The sequence below is a fragment of the Schistocerca nitens genome, chromosome 3, assembly GCF_023898315.1.
Source record: "Schistocerca nitens isolate TAMUIC-IGC-003100 chromosome 3, iqSchNite1.1, whole genome shotgun sequence".
Taxonomy (NCBI): Eukaryota; Metazoa; Arthropoda; class Insecta; order Orthoptera; family Acrididae; genus Schistocerca; species Schistocerca nitens.
The window spans coordinates 899,258,057-899,283,704 of record NC_064616.1 but is presented as its reverse complement, the minus strand read 5'-3'; the positions used below and the strand labels follow the sequence as shown (position 1 = coordinate 899,283,704).

At 40.5% G+C, this 25,648-nt stretch overlaps 1 protein-coding gene across 2 annotated transcripts in view; it reads right to left on the bottom strand.

Annotated features, from left to right (window-relative positions):
- Positions 1-25,648, bottom strand: part of LOC126248957 (talin-1) — a 288,246-nt gene that overhangs the window by 110,077 nt on the left and 152,521 nt on the right. For both annotated transcript variants that reach the window (XM_049950492.1, XM_049950493.1), the window contains exons 7-12: positions 24,809-25,079; positions 24,472-24,640; positions 22,486-22,743; positions 21,585-21,661; positions 21,415-21,506; positions 2,662-2,750 (exon numbers count right to left, since the gene is read on the bottom strand). In XM_049950492.1, coding sequence (XP_049806449.1) covers positions 2,662-2,750; positions 21,415-21,506; positions 21,585-21,661; positions 22,486-22,743; positions 24,472-24,640; positions 24,809-25,079 — 956 coding nt within the window. The remainder of the gene's footprint in view (positions 1-2,661; positions 2,751-21,414; positions 21,507-21,584; positions 21,662-22,485; positions 22,744-24,471; positions 24,641-24,808; positions 25,080-25,648) is intronic.

Genomic DNA, 25,648 nt, shown 5'->3' with positions numbered 1-25,648 from the left:
TATTTTGCAAATCACTGTCTGGAATTACATTTTTATCATTTTTATGTAGATCTCATACTTTTCAATCAAATAATTATAAGCACCATACTAGTGTTTGATGCAAAGTCGCCAACCTGCTAACTTTCGAATTGTTGCTCGTTTTCCATCCTCATGAACTGGATGTTTCCCAGTAGCAGTTATCTGTAAGTAATGAATGAACTTCCATCCAATTTTGTTTTCTAGAAATATCTTGAAAAGTGTCTTTTTGGTCCCTTTTCATATAAATGAACACACTTCCACTTGTGAAAATTGTAAAATGTGGAAGGAGCACAATTTGAAGCATGAAATAAAATAGGGCAGTTATATGACACAGGCATCTACTTCTGATTACGATGGTAAATCCCCTGCTTACTTAATTGTAAAGTATAACCTGTTTACTGTATGAACTTAGGGAAAAAACAAGTAGTGAGAGATGGGCTTTCAAACTGACAAGAGTTTTTTAGAATCACACCAAGCCTCGTCCTAGAGGGGCAGTGCATTACAAACAACTGACAGATCTTAAACATGGCAAAAATATTGGTGAGCAACTAGCAATTTTATTTTGCTGCCAGATCACTACACACATGGGTCAAATTGCCAGTACAGCTATATATACAAGGTGTCGCGTGATCAAGTGAAAATCAAACAAAAAAACATGTTGTGACCAAAAGGTGAAAACACAGACTTATTCTACATGCTTGTCACAGATATATCAGCAACATAAATTGTGCCATCACAGGTAAAATGATGAGTGTCGGCACAAAAAAGAGGAAGTTTTCATATATCAACAAAGTGAGACTGTTAGACAGCCAATAACGTTACAGCTACTAGTTACATGCTTCCATCTATTCAGCCATGTACATTCAATAGTTTCTGGCAAAAGAATGGTTCCAATTCCATTCTGTGAACACTGATCACACCATCCAAGTCCATCTACATATTCTAAATCTGAGAATAAAATTATATTGATTCTGAGAAAACAAGACAGCTAGCAAACTGCACTGGAAGAAGGAACTAAATTTTATTTCAACATAAAAGTATGCTGGAATTGGTGTATAACTAGTGAGTAACTGTTAAGAACAAATGAATTCTTATCATATCATATATGTATCACGCAAAAACTTGAAACTACTAGTTTTGCCCCACATTGTAACTGCTTTGTCTGGGACAAACAAAATAATATTCACTCTTTCAATGTCTCTTAAAAAGTTACTTTCACATTTTTAAAACACTGAATAGCAATAATAAAATAGGATTAATTAAGTACAAATTCTACTTGACATTAGGACAACTACTGCTCAAAGCTGGTGAGAATGTTTACAACAAAATAAAAAGGAAAAGAAAGAACACCACCCAAAATAAAGAGAAACAGGCAGGTCACCACTAATCCACAATAAGAATCAGAAAGCAATAAACTGATTACACTGAGTAGAGTTGAGATCTTGACTTCAGACTGTGTCAGTTCCATGTGCATGAAAACAGCTTAAGACGAGGCAAGTTTACAATGTCAAGAGTTAAAAATACTGCACACTGGTGTTACACAAGGAATCAGAAAATTTGGAAGTCCGAGATAACAACTCTACCCAGCCAAACTGCTTGTCATTTCTTACTACAGTTCTCAACTGGAAACATGTCTTGTTCCCAGAAGTGGTTACATCAAATTACAGATTTTTTTAAAATTATCCATTCATATGTACCTACTCTGCTCCCTGGCATCCAATCTATTGAAACGTGAGGCATGCAACAAAGAAGAAAAGAACTAAGTTTTTAACTTGAAGAGGAGTACATGAAAGTCAGTGGCTTGCAGCAGCTTGAGAAATTTACGTACACAAATCACTTTACATACACTCTGAGGAACTTCCATCAACACTTCAGCAATGTGAATGACATTCAAACCACCATTGCAGAACCAATGACCTACAGGGCCATACTGCCAAATGGCATACTACTCACGAAATATATAATAGAATACTGATTCCAGGTATGACTTCTGCAACTGCAGATGAGTTAGAAATTGTTGTAAAACAGTGACAACAATTATTAATACAAACATGACATCAAAATTATAGTCTCATGGTCAAATTAAAGAAGAGCAAATTACTGACTAAACTTTTTATATTACATTACAGATTAGTCACCAAAAACTACTCTGTGATAATGGAAACTTCTGTAGGAATACAGTCTCACATCACAGTCTCACATCACAGTCTCACATCACAGTCTCTCTCTCTCTCTCTCTCTCTCTCTCTCTCTCTCTCTCTCTCTCTGTGTGTGTGTGTGTGTGTGTGTGTGTGTGTGTGTGTGTGTGTGTGTGTGTGTGTGTGTGTGTGTGTGTAGGGGGGGTGGGAGCAGGGGCAGGCAAATTGTGTACACGAATGACAAATGTGTGTATGTACTGTCAGTAGTCCTGTTTTTCTCACATATGTTCCAGTATATTTTGTCAAAATACCATCCAAAATAAGGCATTAATCACTAACATGTTACTATTGGTAACCAGGTTCTGCTCTGGAAGCTCTCTCTCATCATGAAGTACCAAATTTTGAATAGCACTGAGAATGTACATAGTTTTTCTTTCAATACAAATGCATTTCACAACATTCACATGTAACAGAGTGTATGTAAAGTAACAGAGACACATCTTACCATTGGTGGCACGTGGGCCAGGTTGACCTGGCCGCTCACTGTCGTCAGCTGTGCACCAGCAATGTGGCCCGTGCCATAAGGACGTGCACCTGCACACCACACCACACACCCATTACAGCAACACTTGTCATCCCAGGTAACATGTGATTTGGGGAAATACCTCCCACAACAATTTTAAGCATCTAAAATGTCTCAAGACATGAAGAGTTACCAATTTATAACTGTCTTTCTAACAATAAAATAAACAATTTGTAACCTTCAAAAACCCATACAGTGTACATTAATGTCAGTGTCTTTCAAAAACAACAAAAAAATTAAATACAATGTAAATGCAATCTGAATTAATTTAATATTTGTAATTAAAGAAATGGACAACATTTTCATTCCAATATGACTTAATATTACAATACTTCAAATCACAGATCAACACACAGTTAGTGGTTGTATCTAGAATTACCTAATAACAACAATGACAGAAAATATTTCATCTCTAAAATGAGCTAAAACACAGTACATAAAACTAGAATATGTGGTGTTGTTGCAGGGAGATTTGAGCAGCTGTAAGATGTAAGTAATTGAACTGCCTCCATCTAATAGTGCACACAAATCTACACTGAGGTGACAGAAGTCTTGGAACAGCGATACAGACGGTGGTGGTATCATGTACGCAAGATATAAAAGGGCAGTGCATTGCTGGAGCTGCCATTTGATCTCAGGTGATTCATGTGAAAAGGTTTCCGGCGTTATTATGGCTGCAAGACGGGAATAAACAGATTTTGAATGTGAAAGTAGTTGGAGCTAGATGCATGGGACATTCCATTTCAGAAATCTTTAGGGAATTCAGTATTCTGTGATCCACAGTGTCAAGAGTGTGCTAAAAATACCAAATTTCAGGCATTATCTCTCATCATGAAAAATGCAGCGGCTGACAGCCTTCACGTAACAACAGAGAGCAGCAGTGTTCGCGTAGTCGCCAGTGCTCACAGACAAGCAATACTTCAGGAAATAACTGCAGAAATCAATGTGGGATATACGACAAACTTATCCATTGTGACAGTGCAGCGAAATTTGGCATTAATGGGCTATGACAGCAGACGCCACGACATCACCTATTGTGCCTCTCCTGCACTTGTGACCATATCGGTTGGACCGCAGACTGGAAAACTGTGGCCGAGTCAGATGAGTTCCAGTTCAGTTGGTAAAAGCTGATGGTAGAGTTTGAGTATCGTACAGACGCCATGAAGTTATGGAAGCAAGCTGTCAACTAGGCACTCTGCAGACTGGTGGTGACTCCATAATGGTGTGGACTGTGTTTAAATGGAAAGGACTGGGTCCCCTGATCCAACAAAACCCATCATTGACTGGAAATGGTTATGTTCGGCTGTTTGGAGACCATTTGTGGCCAGTCACGGTTTCCTTGTTCCCAACAATGATGTCATGTCACCAGGTCACAATGGGTTGCGATTGGTTTGAAGAACATTCTGGACAAATCTAGTGAATTATTTGGTCACCCAGATCACCCACCATGAATCCCATCAAACATTTATGGGATGTAATTGAGAGGTCAGCTTGTGGACAAAATCCTGCAATGGTAAAACTTTCACAATTATGGATGGCTATAGAGGCAGCATGGCTCAACATTTCTGCATGGGAGTTCCAATGACTTGCTGAAGCCATCCCATATTGAGTTGCTGCACTACACCAGACAAAAGAAGGCTGACAAAATATTAGAAGGTATCCCATGACTTCTGCCACCTCAGTGTAAACCTCGGTGTAAATGCATAAACATTCTGGTTGTACAACAAACCTAAAAACTGGCCCCAACTTGTTTTTGACAAAAGATCTCTTGTAATTAAATATGAAAAGGAAAAATAAACATCTAAATGAGAACAGCTTAGAACACAAGTACAAATAATAACTTTTTTTTTTTTTTTTTTTTTTTTTTTTTTTTTTTTTGCAAAATTGTATCAACAATGGGTTCCTTAAATATGCAAGTAAATTCTTGCTCTCAAATATCTAATATGGCAGACTGAATACCACAATTGCTTAATTCACTGTGAGTGCTTTACTGAAACCTGGAAGAACTGAATTCACAATAGGCTGTCCAAAGTCTGAATTTTTATACATTCCATTTTCTCCAATAGCTCTTAATTCAATTTTATCATCATGACTTGACTAGTTTTACATCAAACATAGTACAACAGTGTAAGTTCCTTACTTTCCCATTCTAAAAACATGTGACCATTATGCTGAAAGAATTAATTCATAATCAGGAATTCTGATGTATAATGCCCGCAGAAGCTTAATTACTATGTCCAAAGCCAGTTGAACATTTAAAAAATACCACCACCACCACCACCACCACTTTCGGCTGTATCTGATGAAACCAGTGTTTTTATCCCTACTTACTGTTTATTGTTCACGTGTATTTTCTGTTTCTTGCCTGGATAACTATCCCTTTCTTCCAACAATGTTATAATGTTATTCTGGCCCTATACTCCAAATATTCCAAACATTCAGTTACATGTTGTCTCACTTCAAGCAGCAGAACTCGCCTCTTGCATTCCTCAGACTCTGGCACAATTACCACACATTACCTGTCTTCTGTGTTCATCAAATATTTACCAATAATTTTTGCAGTAACATTTTCTGTTATGAAGAGTATGTAGTTCTTCACTAATCATTTTTGTATGTATTATCTGTATCATGGTTCATACGGAGTAAGTTGTGGAGGGAAATGAAAGCAGCAGTGGTATGCAGGTTTAATAATTTGAAGATCCCATTTTGGACCCTCAGAGAAAAAGTTATTTACAATCAATTCTATGTAAAAGAGCTTTGGAGCAGCTGGAAGTAATTAGCACATTGACAAGTATGGACAGTTGGAACATCTTTGGAAATAAGAAGCAGCTTCTGAGGAAGAAGGAAATCTATAGGTTGGTTTGTAGTTGGCACTCAATACAATCAGTACCTGTGCATATAATGAAGGTGAAAAATTTCTTTACTTGAAACCTGAGACAAGCAAACTTGAAGAACAGAATACCATATTTACTCAAATCTAAGCCGCACTCGAATCTAAGCAGCACCTGAAAAATGAGACTCAAAATCAAGGGAAAAAAATTTTCCCGAATCTAAGCCGCACCTGAAATTTGAGACTCTAAATTCAAGGGGGGAGAAAAGTTTTAGGCCGCATCTCCAAATCGAAACAAAGTTGGTCCATTGTAATATGAGACACAAGTTAGGTCGAATGAATGACGATACAGCTACAGTAGTTTGGTTCGAGTCGTAACCTTAGCAGTTAAGCTTTACTAGGTAGCCATTGCTATGCGTCAGGCGCTCCGTCCGTATTTGTACGGGTACCCTTCCTTTTTCACGAGCTTCGTCTGGTTTGCATTGATTGCTTACTTTTCTTTGATCTGATAAGCGCCGTTTTCTTTGTTATAGGTGTTTACGTCACTCTACGCTGAAAATGCATTACTGTACTGTGTCATGCATTGTTTGTCGCATTCTGATAGTGCGTGTTTACGGCCTGTCGCGGCTCGCGGCATGGCTTGCTTTTGTGCGCACTACTGCCGTTTACAATTAAAAAAGAAGAGAGGAATCGTCTCATTAGCAAAACAATGGCAAGAGACTGCAATTTGTTGTTACTTACACTGCTGCTTTCTTTGATAATGATCAACAAGAACCAAATAATACACTGCGTATGATAGAAGATGTTCTGAACGAGGGTTTAACGAAAATTTTTCTCCGTTTGAAAATCTTTGCAGACACCTCTTTAGTACATTACATTCTGCACAGAAATTAGAGTCATCTTAGATTTAAAAATCTAGTCAATTGCTGTGCTTCATTTCTGACTGTATCACTATTAGGCATAAGAATAATACGAATATAAACATGACATGATGTGTATATTCTTCCACGTTTGCTGTTGTCTCACTCTAGTTTCGTAGTTTATTAGGCAGGCAGGATTTAAATGAGAGAGCAGCAAAAATATAACAATACATGGCAAAATGTTTATATTCTTATGGTGAAGAGAATACTGCATGTGATTCACAATTCATAGAAGTTCCTATTAGCAACCATCTCTTCTCACAGGTAGGAAAAAATTCAGAACGTAGAGTTGGCCATATTGACAAACATCCCGAACTGTCTTGCCAGTCGGATTTTCGTAGTACATTGAAATGCTGCTACATTCAAAGATGAACAATACGGAATTTGTATTTACTTCGTTGGATAATGTAAGAAAATGCAGTGGTCGAAACTTGGGGTGGAGAAAAAAGCTTGTTTTTTAATTTATTTACTGACGCAGAGGATTTAGTGCCAGTATTTATCTTTGTGCCTACAAAGCATGCCTGTGTAGCGCTACATATATTCGACGGCATAAGTTAGTTGTGGCGGCACCCACCAACATTTTTCAGAACTTCCGCTTGCTTTGCACTCGATTCTAAGCCGCAGGCGGTTTTTTGGATTACAAAAACTGGAAAAAAAGTGCGGCTTAGATTTGAGTAAATACGGTACTGGATGGTCTACCAGTCAGAGTATAAAGTCATGTGTCACATGATTATAACTTATATGAAGATAGGTCTGAAGGAATTTGGCTTAACAATATGGCTAGAAGAAGGTACAACACAGTTGCATCACTTGTTTCACTAACCACAATCTATTGTCCTTCACAGCCACAGATTGTTACTTCCACTAATGCATGATTTTCTGACTAGCTGTTAGGGAAGTCTTGCATGTTCTGAAAAGTTTTTATCACCAATGTGTGCATTTTTTGACTGTTGAGGGAATCAGAGTGGGCAAGGAGCGTATGTCCTGTTCACACCTCATCTGCCACAGAGCCTAATGAGTGTACGAAGATCAGCAGCAAAAAGAGTGTTTCTTAGAGGCGCAAAATCTGAATTTGTTGCAATGGATCATAACTGAGAAGTCAAGGGAACCAATGTTAAAGCATTAGTGCATACCAACATAAAATTATGATGCTCATCTGAAGTATAATTAAAGATGTTCTGGCTCTTCATTCTATGATCCACTGTAACAATTTTTAAAATTATTCTAAGTATCTTTATGTGTCATGATGTAAATTAGCCTAACACTTTTTTGATGATTTTTCATCCACTCCTAAACGTGTGAGGTACTCTATTGCTCAGATTGTAAAAGACCTTGCTGATCTCAAGCATGAGAATCAATGCTAAAAACTGTGCTCAGAGAAGCCAGCCATATCTTTTAGAGGTATCACGCTGTGATAATGAGCCACCAGATGGCAACTGGTGCCTCATACTATTCAGTGCATATGCTGATTAAGGGAATTGTTTGGTTGACTCCAGTGATGAGTCTAATACTCTTGTGGAACACTGCAACCAAAATTTTCAAGTAAGAATGTCACGTCTATCTACATACAGTGAAGCCATGAGGCTTTATAGAAGTACATTAGGCATAATAGGTCCGAATACAAAATTCTGCAACCAGGTAATTTAAGTGCACTGAGCACTTGGCTTGCTTTTGTTTTAAGATTCTTCAGAGTTTGTAGTCATGCGAGTTTTGATGTAACTATCTAAAATTAAGAACTATATTCCAGTCTGAGTTTACAAAAGAAAATGCAACAAATCCATTCAACTCAACAAACCACCTCATTCTTTCATTACCAGCAACCACACTGGCAACTAGGGTAGAGAAATTTTCCTTGAAAACACGAGTCACTCAAAATAAAACACAAGCAAATGATACTACAAACATGGCACACTAAAATCCAATGTCTAGAAAAATGGATAATAACTAATGAGGAATCCCTCTTGGCCATACAGATTAGTGGACAACCTAAGAGTCACCCAACTGACACAGTTATTGCACCACAAGAAGGAACACAGGCCAACAGAGACAGGGTTTCTGAGAGTAATGTATGTTTTGTGACTGTGGGATTTATCAGATTTTATCCCACTTACTTCAGTATCACTTATGCAATGCCTAGCATTTTGTAGAAGATTTATCAAATACCATCTCTAGAGGTTGGCAAATACTAGTCAGAAGTTGTATAACACCTGCTTCAGGCATAACACATAAATAAAATCAACACAAACTGCCCCTTCAATAAACTATTTAAAATTTGTATTATTCCTTCACTCTCACAATGTCATCTGTAGATGAAGGACTGTATTTAGGAGATTGGAAAATGAGTAGAAAATGGAAAGCTGATCCACAGTACTGGTCTGGACTCCTCACAATAGATGATACACTGCTGATTATTCTGGAAGGCAAATTTCCTCTTAATGCACCCCCTTGAAGAATGGCATTGTCCATTAACAATTGGCCAACCAGCAACACATCAACTCACTGTGTGTGTGTGTGTGTGTGTGTGTGTGTGTGTGTGTGTGGAGGGGGTTGCGTGCACTCACATGTGTGCAGCTCACTGACAGAGGAGCACTGTTTCAAGTGCTCAGTAGTTTCTTTCAGTACAGCTCTATATCAGAAGATCTGTCATTTAAATTTTGTTACTTGGTGGACTAACAATGAGAAAATATCTTTCTGTACTGTGATTTTTTTTATGAGTTAGTGTCTTGTCTGTACATACCTGTGACAGTTTGTGCTCAAGTAGTTTACATTTGCCATTCTGTAACTGAGGAAGACAGCTACAAACTGTTATGAAGCTTTTGGTGTTTATAGGAAGATAAGGTAGATATGTTACTGGCATTCTACAGGACAGTTTTTGTGGCTAAAGTTTCGAACAATGATTTGTCATAGGTTAGTCAGTTGCGGGGTATGTTGTGAACTAAGTAGCATGTAGTTTCACTGGGGCAAATGTAGTGGGGAAAGCTAGTGGAAAATCTTGTGAGGAAGTCTCCTGGTCCACAGGGCATGTAGAAGTAATAGACTAATACTGGAGCAAGAAGTGAGAATTTGTGCCCTTCAGGCACAGTTGGAGGAAGCTAGACAAGAAAATGAGAAGCTATGCGGGGAGAGAGGATGGAGAAGTGGGAACAGGTAGTTGGCAGTCAGCCCAATAGGAAGATAACAGGCTGTGATAATTTCTTTTTTAATGTTGAGAATAGGTTTAGCCAGCTGTCACGACAGCCTAGAGGAGTTTCAGTAGTTTTAAGAGCAGGTAAGATGCGGAAGACCTCCAACGTCGATAGGATGCTAATGTCAGATACAAATATAAAGAAAAAGAGGAACCTGCTGCTAGATGACAGTCATGGATGCAGTGTAGGCTTGCAGTAGCAGGAGGCATAAGGCAAGGAGTAATAAGTCACCAAGATTTTTAAATCGAGTGCCTGCCTCAGTAAGAAGACATGAAGCTTAGGGCTTGGTGTAAGGACTTTGCTAGAGAGTATCAGGTAGTGACAATGGCAGGGGTTGGGAATAGTGTCTTAGTATGGGCAGGGTTTACGATACAGGTGGCGACTCGGGTAAGACTGCTACTCAAACTCAAACCACTAATGTTCACTTCATACAGCTTTTCCGGCATTACGACCAACTCCATCTCGACAGTACTGTGTAGTAAGTTACTGTGGGGCTTCAGAGGGCACTGATCACTGCTCACAAGGCACACGGTTCATTGGTACCATTTAAGAGTATCTATACTAGATATGGCCTACACCTGAACAGGACTGGGAAAGGCTGGTTGGTGAAGCTTATATGTGACAGTGTAGCAAGTGGATCTGGTCTCAATCAAGGCCAAATTCCATCGCATTAGTAAATGTGTAGAAGGGATACACCATTTTTAGAATGAAGTCTGGTAGGAGGCAATCCTGCTTGAGGAATGTTCCTTTCACGTGGGAAGATAGTTCTATAAATGGGGAATGCTGATAATAAGTTGCAGTGAGTTTATTTCATCAAAATATTTGGGGAATTTGAGGGGAAGTACATGAACTGTTAATAGATCTCGACTCTTAAATTATTTGTGTGTCAGAGCATCATTTACATAGTGAATAAATGCTAAGGCTTTCTTTGAAGGGGTTCATCTTACCGGATTTCTGAGCAAGGAGTTAGTTGCAGATGAATGAGAGTGGCCATTTACACCAAATGTAATATTCCATCCAAAAGAGTTGAAATATCAAAGACCAAATATTTGAAGAATGTCCATGAAAGTGAATTTTCAAGGAAAAAACATAAAATTATGTCTCCAGACCCTCCAGTTCAGACTACAGGGTTTTCCTCTTCAGACTTGACACTGACCTAAGCTCAGACCTTAAGAAAGGCATAATGTTGGATTTACTTGACACTTATGAGCGGTAGAGACAGTATACCTTCCAAGTAGAGTTCATAGAAATGGCAGCACAATCACAGACAATATTTTTATAGAAAAAAAATTTCTGGAAGATTAAAGCTTTGTGCTGGACTGCAACTGAAACCTGGGACCTTTCCTAGGTTTGAGTTTCCCTCCGGCACACAGTTTTCATCTGCCAGGAAGTTTCAAAACAGTGAACACCCTGCTGAAGAGTGGAAATTCACTCTGGATATTCTGAGATTTTTCCCTAGTTGACAGGCACTGTGTGAGAAAAATTAGTAATGTCCTATCAGATCATGATGCACTTGTAGTAATACTGAAACTAATCACATAAGAAAGCAGTAAACAAAAAATTTAAAATATGGGTCCACTTGCAAAGCAGAAAAATTTAAAATATGGGTCCACTTGCAAAGCAGACACTTAAAGCCAATTTCACAGGAGAAACTGGGCAAGTCATCTACAACACAGCGAAGTTGAATGACAAATACACTTCTAAGAACCTTGATAACTTCTTTTGACAGCTCTTTCCACAAATACAAATGTCAGTCAGAGACTCGTTACAGAATTTCACTACAGAAGAATTGCAAAGTGCTGAAGAATATCACCAGACACTAAATGCAGTGAACAATGCATTACACCAAGAGAATACAAACCTCTGACAATAAAACCACAACTATATGGTCAATTTTGAATAAGGTGCCAGGGCAGAATACGGGGGATAAACATATTATTTCTCCCTTGTGTGAGAACAAAGCTATTAGTGGACTACCAGAATTGTGCAAAAATATTCAATACTCCCTTCCTGCCAATAATCTGAAAGTTACATCAAAATTTTACTGGTGCACATAAATACACACAACTCTTTAAAGTTGATATTCGAAGACAATTACATCACATGAACCTACACAACAAGCAAAGATGAAACTAAATCAGTTACTAAAGCACTACAGAGTAAAGTTTTCAGGGTAACAGGGGTTTTGTGTGTGTGTGTGTGGGGGGGGGGGGGGGGGGTTGCTGCAGGGTTACATTTTGGGTCAGTTGCTTTTGTTGATATATATCAATCATTTACCATGTAACAGGACAGATGATTCAAAAATGCCATTAGCAGTTTTCCAGCAGATAACAATCCATCTGGCAAAGAAGCACATACTGGAAAGAGATAACTAGAGTGATGATTCTCTACGATGAAGAATGAAACAGAATATGCAATGGCAGGCAAGTAAAATGATGAGTCGGTGTTGGAGAAAGACTTTAGAGTAATACTCAATTTAGACCTTGTTTCTGATTATATGTGGCTCTCAATGAGCTAGACCCTGGAACAGGTGAGACAGACATCCAAAACACATTAAGCAGTTTCTAGTCTCCAAGCAGTAATTGAGAGTCATAATTTTTGGTGAAAGCTTTTTATTCCATGTTCACATGCACATACACTGTGTAACAAACAGTTTGAAAGAAATTGCTTGTAGACGAGAATGAACCTAAGTGGAAAACATCCTAGAAACAACCCTTTGGCTGCAGCTCACCCATTTCCCTGTTACATCATTTCTCCTTGGAGTTATAGTTCACAAAGATATGCTGGGGAGCTTCTGAGAAAGAAGGAAGAAAGATGGCTTTAGCATACTGTCGATGACAAATCTGTAAGAGGTAGAGCACAGACCAAATCGGGCAAAAACAGAGACTGGAAACTCAACAGAATCATTCCAGAACTCACCTTAAGCAGTTATAGGAAATAATGACAACCTGGATCACAGTGAGCTGACTTGATTTTGAATTTCCCAAATGCAAGTCTATTGTACTGGAAATTTTGGGTGCTTCTAAAAGATTTTGAAAGTAGGAGAGATGTAGCAGACTGCATCTGTAGGAGGTGTGCCTGAACAGTTCAGTCATTAGAAACATTCTCACAAAAGACAGGCATCCAGTTCAGGATCCACTCTAGTATGCAAGAGTTTCATAACCACTTATAGATATGTCTTAATGTGGACAAGAGCAGTGGATTACATATTCATTTGTATAATACAAACACTGAGTCCTTTACACAAATTCATTAATGCTTCAATGGCTTAGGGAGCTGTTTTTTTATGAGCTTTTAAGTGCATCACTCTTCATAAAGAGTCTTAAGTGGAGATAGGCATACCAGAAAGAGTTGCTGATTCATTATCACTACTGTCTAAAGTTGCAAGTAACTGGAGCTTCAATTCATTTCATTTACTTAATCCTGCACTTCAACCCCCCCCCCCCCCCCCCCGCCATCTTCTCCTTAAGGGGACAACAGTGAAACTCTTGGCAATGAAAGTGGTGGTGTTTTTCATATTGTTATTGTTGTTATTTTTATTGTGATTAATTATGAGGCCACTCAAACTTCAGAAACACTGATGGATACATTTACTACATAGGTTTGGAGCTAATAGGTAGTGTAAAAGGTGTTACCTTATAGATTCACTTGTACACATTCACACAAGTATTAGGTTCTTCAACATACTGCTCAATTTGAGGTTTCCACCATCCTTATGACCCAAGCAAGTTAAATAACACCCACATTATCTGAATCATATGATGTTCCACTCTCACGTCCAATGGTGATTGTTAGAACATATTCAGAGCTTAGGTAAACAGAAGTCTCACTACATGAAGTAGAGCCAAGCTTCGGATTCACAAGTTTGAAAAACCTAAACGCAACTGTAGCAGGCTAAGTTCCACAAGGTGCTCATAGTTTTGTACTACCCAGTTAAGGGCATACACAGTAGACTACTTTCAGTGTAAAAGACATTTTCACCATTCACAAACCATCATAGTAGGTACACACAAAATGAAGAATGGACAATAAAGGAAGAACAACTGCAACAGGAAATCATCTAGAAATCAGAAGAATGGTGTACTGAGAGACCACACAAGAAGAGTTTGCAACAGATGGTACCAGAAGTACCATGGATGTTGACACACTGCAGGAACATTGCTGGGCAAAAGCCAGTCACAATGCCTGTGAGAATCACGCCCCCTGGAGCAGCAGCGCCACCAGGCAGAGTGACGTGCACTAAGTCACTGTGCATGACTGGAATTTGGGAGTTGCAAGTTGTACGTCAGTCTGAGTCTTGCTGGGGAGTTCCTGGAGAACGTTTATCACGTCTTCAAGTCTTTGAGTGAGAGAGAACAGCAGCGGATAGACAGACAGTGGTTAGTCTTCAACAGAAACAGAACAGTGAATACAGTTATCGTGTATGGACAGAGACCACCTGCCTAGAGATTTAACTGAGTACTGACAGTTTGTAAATGTTTACTGAACAGTACACCATGGAAGAAGATTAGTTGCCTTCCATCTTTAGTTCAGAGAACATTATTTAGTTGTCTCTCTATGTCCATCTTTTCAGAGATGGTTGCGGGCCCTCAGCTGTTCATATTAAATGTCAAATCAAACACCTTTCAACAATCTGATTTCCAAACCGTTATTTTTATTGGACTATCAATTTCAGTGCCATCTTCAGGCCCCCAGACCGACATGTAGGAAGATTCCAAACTTAGTTCTGGTCAAAATAGGAGCCAGCATTCAAAGACTGGTATCTGTAGATTTCTGTTCAATACAGCGATCACTTCAAACATAATCTGCTGACATATTTATTTACTTGTGTTCATGGAACTGTAGTCAACACAGGACAGATAGGATACACATGCAGTATACAATTGCTGTAACCAGTGTTCCCAAAGTTGAGTAATATATTTTACTAATCATTATTCTGTGTTTCTTTCACTGTATGTGCGCTTCCCTAGAAACCATGCATCTGTCATACCATGACACCTATATTAGTCTTTTTCAGCAGCAGTGAGACTTTAATCAAAGTAGATGCCCCAGTCAACAACAAGAAGACATATCAGTTACTGCAAAACTAAGCTGAGACAAAAGCAGTAAACATGAATCCAAGGCTTTGTTGACACCGCAGTATGGATGGATATGGTGTTATGGGCGCTCAACAGTGTAGTCTTTAGCACCCGAACAGAAACAAAAACGGACGAGTGTCACTACAATTCAGCAAGTGCAAAAATAGGATTAAAATTATAGGTGAAAGTCTACAGAGGCAGTTTGCACGTCAACAGTAGCAAAGAGGAAAGCAGCACATAATGAGGAGAACTGCAAGAGAACGGAGGGGAAGGGGTAGAATGAAAGACATAGCACATGTTTGGAACTGGCCTATTACAAGAATAAAAAAGGAGTGGTAAGCCACTCAGCAACACACTAAATTTCCAACCTAAAATTTTTGGCTGAAGCCCAGAAACAGCACAGTACCTTAAAACTTTCTTGACACTCGCCTCGTCATTGGCTAAAATCGAGGGCAGATCCCCACTAATATTAACTTCCGCCCTGACAAAACAATATAAATCACACTCAACTAAAATGTGGCGTACAGTGATTCATACACCACAGGCATCACACAGAGGGGGTTCCTCTCGCCGTAGTAAGAAGGCATGCGTAAGAGGACAGTGCCCTATGCGAAGACGTGTAAGGGTCACTTCGTCATGCCTAGGTGACCGGCAGGAGGAACACCACGGCTGGATGGTGGGTTTCACCAACCGCAGCTTATTTTCCCTCACCGCCAGCCACTCCTCCTCCCACAATTGCATATACTTCCGCCGCAGCACAGAAACGACACCTTGCAAAGGAATAGAACATTGTGTCACATCTGGTAACCTGCAGGCGTCCTTGGCAGCTCTGTCAGCTTGTTCATTTCCCCGTATGCCCACATGCCCTGGCACCCAGCAAAAGGACACTTGCTTGCCCTGTCGTTGGAGGATGTACAGTTCGTCGTAAATCAGCTGTTCCAACTTCTCCGCTGGGTACAGGTTCTGCAGTGGCTCAGCGAGTCAGAGCAAATTAGGAAGTGTTTGCCCTGAGTAAACCGTATCTGCTCCAATGCCTTCAGGACCGCGTGAAGTTCTGCGGAAAAAACAGTGTATTCCTGGGGAAAGCGAATCCTGATGACACGGTTGGGGAACACGACTGAGCAGCCAAGAAAATCCCCCTGTTGGGATCCATCAGTGTAGACTACTGTAAAATCATGATTCCTGTCTAAAATGTTAAAAAACAAAGATTTGAAAGTAAAATCTGATGTACTGTCTTTCTTAAAATTTGCCAAATCTAAAATCAGTGTGGGTCTCTGGAGGAGCCAAGGTGGATATCTGCTCCAACTTCGACGTAAAACATTAAAACCGGCCACACCCATCTCTAAAAGGCAATCCTTTGCACGAATCCCATAGGGCCTTGTTGCTCGTTGCCGGTTGCAAAAAAGCCTTTCCAGTGGAGGCCGAGCAACAGTGTGGTATGCAGGTGTGTATGGCGTGGATAATGTTTGATAGGCCTGGCGCACCATTAGTAGACACTGCCGGAAGTGAAGTGGCGGTTCACCTGCCTCTGCACAGAGGCTCGGTATGGAGCTGGTTCTGAACGCCCCAGTGGCCAACCGAATCCCCTCATGGTGCACCACATCCAACAGCTTCAAATAAGTGAGTCTTGCAGACCCATACACCGTGCATCCATAATCAAGCCGGGACCGCACGAAGGCTCTGTAAAACCGGAGCAGACAAGTCCTGTCTGCTCCCCATGTGTGGTGACTAAGACATTTTAAAATAGACAGCGCCTTAAGAGACCGTTTTTTCAGTTCCTTAATGTGTGGCAGCCACGTAAGCTTAGAATCAAAAGTGAGGCCCAGAAACTTCACTGTGTCTTTAAAATTCAGAACGGTGTCCCTCATCCTCAACGCAGGCAAGTCAAAAATGGAACGAGAATGGTTAAAAAGAACACACACTGACTTATCAGTTGAAAACTTAAAACCACTCTTCTGTGCCCATTCATCCAACCGTCGCAGAGTGAGTTGCAGCTGACGAGTCGTCGTTGCAAGGCTTGAAGAAGAGCAAAATACAGAGAAATCGTCCACAAACAAGGAACACTGCACAGGACTTTTCACAACAGACGTAATACTGTTAATAGCAATAGCAAAGACCGTCACACTTAAAACACTACCTTGAGGGACACCGTTCTCTTGTTCAAAGCGACTAGACAGTACGTCTCCGACTCGGTACCGAAAATAATGTGGCGACAGGAAGCACCGAATAAAATTAGGAAGACATCCACGAAAACCCCATTCGTGGAGCTACCTGACGATAAGATGCCTCCAAGTAGTGTCCTACGCCTTTTCAATGTCAAAAAATATTCCCAACAGGTGATGCTGGCGCAGGAAAGCCTGTTGTATAGCCGCCTCCAGGAGGGCCAGGTTATCAAAGGTGGAGCGACACCTCCTGAACCCACACTGAAAGCGACTAAGGAGTTGTCTGGATTCTAACATCCAGACAAGGCGGCGGTTGACCATCCGCTCCAAGGTCTTTCCCACGTAGCTAGTGAGGGCAACACTACGGTAACTACCCGGGCACGTGCGGTCTTTCCCAGGTTTTAAAAGAGGAATTAAAAGTGCTTCACGCCACGAGTCGGGGAAGTGACCAGACATCCAAACTAGATTAAAAAGTCGGAGGAGGATTTCTTTATTTCTCCCTGTGAGGTGCCGCAGCATGCTATAGTGGATTCTATCGTGACCAGGGGATGTATCACGAGCCCCACACAATGCAGAATCCAGTTCCCACATGGAAAATGGGCAGTTGTACTCTTCTGTATTGGGCGAGCGGAAGTCAAAACTGCTCCTCTCAGCAGCCACTCTGTGGGGCTGGAAAGCTGGATTCTGACTGGCGGTTGCAGTAATAGCTGCAAAATGAGCCGCCATAGACTGGGCAATATCTTTTGGGGTCGTTTGGAGAGTACCATTCCAAATTATAGCAGCCATAGGGCACCTCCCACCTCTCCCAGAAATCCTCCTTATGGTCTCCCATACAATGGAACTTCATGTAGAACGATTAATGGTGTTCAGGAACTGCTGCCACGACCTCTTCTTGCTCTCTCGTATAATCCGACGACACTTTGCCCTCGCCACCCGAAAGGCTGCAAGGTTCTCTACAGTTGGCCGGCATTTGAACCTACGCAGAGCTGCCCGCCTAGCCCTGACTGCAGAGCAGCATTCGTCGCTCCACCAAGGGACAGGCTGCCGCTTCGCTTGTCCCATGGACTGTGGGATGGACACTTCACTGGCGCGGTGAATCACTTCAGTAATATGATCCACCCATTCCTGGACACTGACCCGATGTTCAAACTGGGCTAGCTGACTATACAGTGCCCAGTTGGCTCTACGGAGCACCCATCGGGGCGGTTGCCTTTCCGGTTCCACTGCATGTGGCAGGTGAATCCAGATGGGGAAGTGATCGCTGCTGTGTAAGTCATCAACCACTTCCCATGCAGCAGTGTGGGCGATGGCTGGAGAGCAAAGCGATAGATCAATGGCAGAGAACGACCCAGTTGCAATGCAAAAATGCGTGCTCTGACCTGTATTTAGCAAATAGGCACTGGAAGACAGAAGAAGCCTCTTGATTGCTCTACCCCTGGGGCAAGTACTCACAGAGCCCCAAAGCACATTGTGTGCATTAAAATCACCACAGAGGATGAAGGGGTGGGGGAGCTGTGTAAGAAGATCACCGAGAGCCTCTTCGTCGAGCACATCATGTGGGGGCAGGTAAAGCGAACATACTGTTAGCATATGACGCACATGTACTAATATTGCAACTGCCTGTAAATTCGTCGTGAGGGAGAGAGGCGAGGAGTGGTAGTCGGTGTTGACGAGGATACCTACTCCTCCTCGAGCTCTCTGTCCACTCAGGTCGTCCTTTTTGCGGAGGAGATAACCACGTAGCTCAGGGGTGTATGTTTCACTTAAATCTGTCTCTTGCAGACATACACACATAGGTCTATCCTGAATCAATAGACGTAGTTCCTCCACATGTGTCCTGAACCCTTGCAGGTTCCATTGCAATATGGGAGCCATCACAGTGGTTGTATTTTCTGCCTCTCTTTCCGCCGAGGTGGGGAGACTGCAGCGGGTGGAGGCTCAGTCTTGGGGCGAGATGATTGCCCCATATTCTCAGACTCCATCAGCTCTGGGGAAGAGTCTGATGAAGCGTCTAGTGGGACCACATTAACATGATCCGAGGGTTTACCAGCCGATTTAATCTGTTGGTGCTGCTTGATGTGTGCTTTCCGTTGTTTAGGCGGCTTTGCTAGAACTGGAGCAGGGGTGTTTATGACCACGCTGGGCTTTGGAACAGCCTCAGCAATCGGAGATGCCTGGGGCTCTTCAATGTTAGCTACTGTACCTTTCTCTGCTGTTCGAGGAGGGGCTACAGGCTCTGATACACTTGCTGCCTTGCAAGTGCACTGACACGTGAAGGTGTTCGTGCCAACACTAACAACCTCCGTCTGTGTAGATGCATCGACTTTTGGAGGCGGCTTCTGAACAATGGAAGCAAAAGACGTAACGAATGTGGGTGGCTGCATGGCCTTAAAGAACTTTTTGGCTTCACTGTAGGGGATACGCTTAGTTGTTTTTATTTCTTGTATTTTACATTCCTCTAGGAAGATTCTACAGTCCCGACTCCAAACAGGGTGGCTTTCAGAACAGTTTATACATCTGACAGGCGACGAACAGTCAATTCCGTCATGGGCAGCCTTACTGCAGTTGCCACACATCGCTTCTCCTTTACACCCTAGAGTCGTATGCCCAAAACGCTGGCACTTAAAACAGCGCAATGGGTTTGGGACATACGACCGGACATTTAGTCGAAGAAATCCTGCCTTGACGTGTTCTGGGAGTTTGGGGGTATTGGAAGTAAGAATGAAGGAGTCAGATTTCACCAGGTTCCCATCCACCCTTTTCATGATGTTCTGAACGTCAACAATTCCCTCCTGAGCTCACTCACTCTTTAATTCTTCCACAGGAATGTCAACAAGATCCCTACAGGTAACAACACCCTTACTGGAGTTCAGGGTGCTGTGAAGCTCTGTATCGATCGTGTATTCCCCCAAGCTTTTAGCTGTTTGAAGGTTAACTGCTTGCTGAGCAGTTGATGTTTCAACAAGCAGTGTCCCATTCCGTAAACGCTTCACTGATTTTAAAGTGCCAGCTATTCCTTCTAGACCCTTTTGGATATAGAATGGCAAAACCTTTTCAAAGGAACCCTCTTTCCGTTTTATTATTAAAAACACATTCTGGTTGTCAGTATGTGCTCTGTTACTCTGAACTGCTGTACGTTTGCTGACGCCTGAGTCAGGAGGACTGGCTAACCGAGCCCTCTTGTTGGTTTGGCTGGTAGTGCCTACCAGCGGTCCACCCATCCCACTGGCCAGCGAAAAATTAGGAGGAGGAAAAGAGGAAGAATTCGTGGTATCCATGGTCGTCCCACGAGCAGCTAGGGAAACTTAGGTCCATTCAGACAGAGCCCCGCATGCCTGGATAAGCCTTGTACAACTGAGGTGCGGCAGGTTCCCCAGAGGTTGCCCGCTAACGACTGTTCCACCTCAACAACCATGCATCTCATCGGCGCGCAGCACACCTTGAGATTGAGGGTTTTTTTTATAGGTTTATTCCATCCTCACGATCCGGGCGGTCAAGCCAAGATCCCCATTCCCTGAGACACACAACGTTCCACCGCCGCGCCGCACGGTGGTCGCTGAAGTATGCTCAGAGCTTACGGTGACAGGGGACTGGCGGCGCTTACCAGTCCCCAGCTCAGGAACCCCGGGGTCGCCAAGCCCGTACCCAGCAAATGAATGCTGAGCCCCTGGGGGCGACACCGCAGTAGTAACAGCAGTTCTAATAAATGTTAGCTATATTATATCTGAAAATTATTAATTAGAATGGCTCTACATGTATAAAGGTATGGTATCACTCTACTTGAATAACAGACAATCATGTTCCCATTAATAGAATATTCTCACAACTATAAAGATAAATGTTAAGCTTGTCCTTAGATTCTGCCTGTTCTTAATACATTATGGACAGAGCCCAATTAGGACTTGTCAAGTGGCAGTTAGTCATGTGGATGTACCAGAGTCTTGCTCATCCATGGTGTAAAAATTCATAGCTGCCATTGTGTTCCAAGCACTCCGTTGGTAACCATGTAGACTGCGTAAGGAAAGTGTGTCTGCATTGTGCAGGCCCTATATAGCAGGGACTGCTGCCAGTGTAGAATTACAACTTGCAGTCCTCCTCCTGTCATCTGTAGTTAGGTCTGTGATATTTCCTAATTTTGACTGTGTGGGTAACCCAAAACATGGAATTTACACCCTAACTTCTCTCTGTGGTCAGCAGTTGCAATTGAAACACTGACCACTCAATCCAAGGTGATGACTTTTGATTGTTTGTTGCAAGGGTCTTAATGAACTGATACTGGCAATAAACTTAAAAACTAATAATATATATGGTCAGTTCATAAGATAAAAGTCAGTTTCTCACAAACTTTTATTTTTCACTTATTTGCTGTTTATAGGAACATCTTCTGAGTTCATAGATTACTTAATGAAAAGACTAATCAAGTTCCAAATGCTAGGAAGCGCTAAAAGCAAAATACTTTCACAATTTAGACTGACACACTAAAAAAAGTAACACACTTACCATCTGCACCTGGTCGAATGACTGCAGGTTTAGCCAAGGATTCAGTGTTAACTTTAACAACACGGTTTGTCTCATGCTGCAGGATAGTAGCCCTGTAAAAAGACATAAATAAGATTGTGTACAAAAAATTAAGATTAAAAGAGCTGCAATGATTACAAAGATAAACTTACTTCAGTGGAGAAACACTGTCTTCAACCATGGTTGAACCTTCATCACCCTCAATGCCAAAATGGTCTTTTGACTGCTTCTATAAAAATTGAAAAGGCACTGGTGAGTTAACTATAAAAAACATATTGCATAGTACCAATTAATAGCACACCATTTTTACAGCTACAAATATATTGTTACCCTTTTCCTTTTAGCCTGTTACCATATTATTGACAGAACACACAACAACTTCTGTCTTCAATATAAACTTCCGAAGTTAATTACAAATCAATGAACTTTTTTAGAGTTGGAACACATACACATAAAATTCCTTTAAATAAGCTACTTCTTGCATTAGGCTGTTAATTTTCCGCCTCCAAGCATCATGAAGCATGAAACACGGTACTTTCTGACAAATGGAACATGTAACACTTTTGCATAATGTTGCTTCATAATGTCAAAGTGGGCAAAGATAGTTATAAGTTCCAGGGATAGTCCCTGAAATTCAAGATTTTATACTGAAATGCTATGGTATTAATAATGCAAAAACTTCTATCTACGAGTGCCTCCAAGCAAACATTTGTAGCGTTTTTATTTCTGCTTTCCAATTACATAGACCTAACTTCAGATCAGCACTTAGATGCTGTAAAATTGAATAATAACCACAAGCATTTGGGTATCAGCCCCTGCTTGGCCTTAAACCTTTAGATACTTCAGTATCAGACAATACATATAGCTACATTTTAAAGGAAAGTGCCAAATTGGATCCTTTCATTAAATCTTATTGGTTACTTTTATTAAATCTTATATAAATCTCAAAGACAATGGCATAATGAAAATCAGTCTGCAGCAAAAGAAGAACTAGTCACCTAAAATTTCTAAGCTTAATAATATTACTATGTTCCTTTTTCATACAACTTGTACCTTTTTGAGAATTATATCAATGTATCCTGAGATGAGCTGTAAAATCTGTTCAGCCTCAGTGGTTTGAACACAGTAGTACTGATCAGAGTAATCACCAAAATCAAGAGTGAAAGTATTTGGAGATGCACCCCAGCGCCTGACAGTAGTCAGTGGCCATGTCTTCAGAATCTCCTTAGTTTTTTCATCCAAGCGCAGTACAGAATCTTTTGTCACACCCAAAAGTCGAGGCACCAATTTGTTCTTGCCTTTCATTTTCTCCTGTTAAAGAAGAAATAATGATGCAATGAAGAAACATTCTATATGAAAAAAGGTATTTCTAAAATACCCTCTACAAAATACAACATTTATTGAACAGATCTGCATAGAAGATAATAAAAATTGAAATAATAATGAATTAAGTGCTGAAATGATATTTTATTTATGACATTAAAATGCTCGCAATGACTTTCAGTCTGATCCTTGTTAAACACATCAGTATACATGCCCTTTTTTCCTTTGTTATATTCTGACAAACCCCTGGATGAATTAATTTATCTATTATACTAAACAGAAAACACCAGTCACTGCTGAGTAATATCATATATTAATTGAGCAAAAGCCTAACAAAGAAACAGGTTCATGTGTTTCAAATGAGAAGGTCTCTGGACAGAATAAACACATTTCACCTGTGGAATGAAAAATAGTAATAACTCAAAGTGTTTTGGTATATAATACAGGTGTTTCCTGTACAATGCAAGTACTGTGTCTGGCACTGCATGGGAACCGATTATGGGGAGGCAGGCTCCGATCACCACATACACTACGGCCAGTTGCTCAGACTCTGGCACAACTCATATCAATTTTAACCTAATTAGACGAGCTGATATTAGATTTAGAAGGAAGTCCAATGAAATTATTGCACTATTTAGCGTTTCTGACAGGTGTGTGCCGGCCAGTGAGGCCGAGCGGTTCTACACGCTTCAGTCTGGATCCGCGTGACCGCTACGGTCACTGTTTCGAATCCTGCCTCAGGCATGGATGTGCGTGATGTCCTTAGATTAGTTAGGTTTAAGTAGTTCTAAGTTCTAGGGGACTGATGACCTCAGCTGTTAAGTCCCACAGTGCTCAGAGCCATTTGAACCATTTTGACAGGTGTGTCAGTAGGGTCTGCCCACACAGCTGCATAGAACCATCAACTGATACCATATGAATTCATTTACTGTTGCTCAACATCAGTATGTGGAGTTCTGAAAATCTTCATCAAGAACCTCTGCATGATGCAAAAGAATGAGTGTAGTGACAAACTGGTGCAAACATTTAATTATTAAACTGATATTTTCCCACCAAACCATAACTTATGATACATACATGAACAATATACTGCAATCTTTATTGCAGGCATAATAAATAACAACAAAAAGCTACAAACAATATTATGAAAAGGATAGATTGCTACTTATCCTAAAGATGACCCACTGAGTTACAGACAAGCACAACGAAAAGACTGTTACCCCTGAGATTTCAGTCAAAGCCTTCTTCAGAACAGGAAACAAACTACACACACATTCACACAACCAAGGCGCAATGGCTGGAGATAGCAGTCTTGTGTGTGTGAGGTGTGCTTGCTTGTGTGAATGTGTGTGCACTTTCTTTTCTTTTCTGAGGAGGGCTTTGACCAAAATCTCATGTGTAACAGTCTGCACATCAATGTGTCATCGTTACAGTGAGTAGTAATCTATCCTTTTCATAATATTGTTGATATTCCAACCTGGACTTTCTATTGTTTAATAAAAAGCTATGGTTATTTTGTGGCGAACAATTTAAGTGCACACATCAGCAATGCCACTATGACAGTACTACGAGATGTTTTTGATGACAGGAACTATTTCGTATGCACTGTTGAAATTCACAGAAATTCAACAGAATATAAAACTGAATGCAGATTTGTTCTTGACTTAGGCCAACCAACCATATTTACTTGCACATGGTAGCTCTTAGAACACTTACCTTTACAAGGAAGAATGTTACACCGTAAGTGGGAAGAGAACGAGCTGTTTTAGTGTATAGCACTTTAGCATCAAGTTCAGATAATCCAATATGTTTCTTGTGTTCAGAGAAAACCTTCTTTTCAATACCTTTAACTTTAACATACGACTGTGGTAAAAATTCTTTCAAACTGTAGGTAAAAAAAAAAAAAAAAGAAATTAATGTCGCAGAACACTTGCAATAAATAAACTTTAAAATAATTCTGTGTAATATAATTACTGCACAATTCTCTTAAACTACTAGTTTAAAATGTTGCAGTAAAGCAGTAATAACATAATTTCTTACAGTATATACTCACTCAAGAAATCCTGGACGATGCCTATTCTCATTATGATCACCAAACTGTATTTGACACTGAATACCAGCAAACTCACATGCTTTATCTTGAGTCACAGGGTGTGTTCCGTCCAACATTGCATCTCTTGCTTGGACATATAAAAGGTTCAATTGTACTGGATCTCTCGAATCAATATTTTGATCTGAGAAAAAGAACTTACGTCGCAGGAGGACAGTCTCACCTTCGTCAATACCTTGTTCACGAAGTGTTTTAGAAGGATCAATCCAGTTCACTACAACATAATACCAAATCAAATTTTAGGGAAGGATATTAAATTAATACACACCAACATAACGTAAAATATATGAAGTTAGCTAGTTCTATGTTGTAATGTAAAAATGATGACAATGAACAGCATAAAATATATTTCATCAAACTAGAACAGGGTGTCCATTGTCTTGCATTTCCTGAGACAGTTCCCCTTTTTCCTCAAAAATCCACAACCCAATAGCTTTTTGGGGGATGCTCAAATGTCCCACTTTTTTGTGATTTCACTTGTCTATAGCAGTTTACATTACTGTAAGTCTGATTTGCAATTTATTATACATAATGCCGCTTTTACAAGTTTTGTTTATTTACTGTATCGTTTTGCACTGTTGGTATTACCGCTACATGTTCATTGTTTCATCTCAGGCCAAAAAGAAAATTAATTCTAACAGTAATATAAAAAAGTGAGTTTACTTTTATCATTGGAAGTGGAGAAACTGTAGAATGTAAGTTGTGTAAATCAAACTTTGGTACTGGACATTGTGGTAGGTCTGACACTGGAAATGACATTAAGACAAGGAAACATCGCATGAA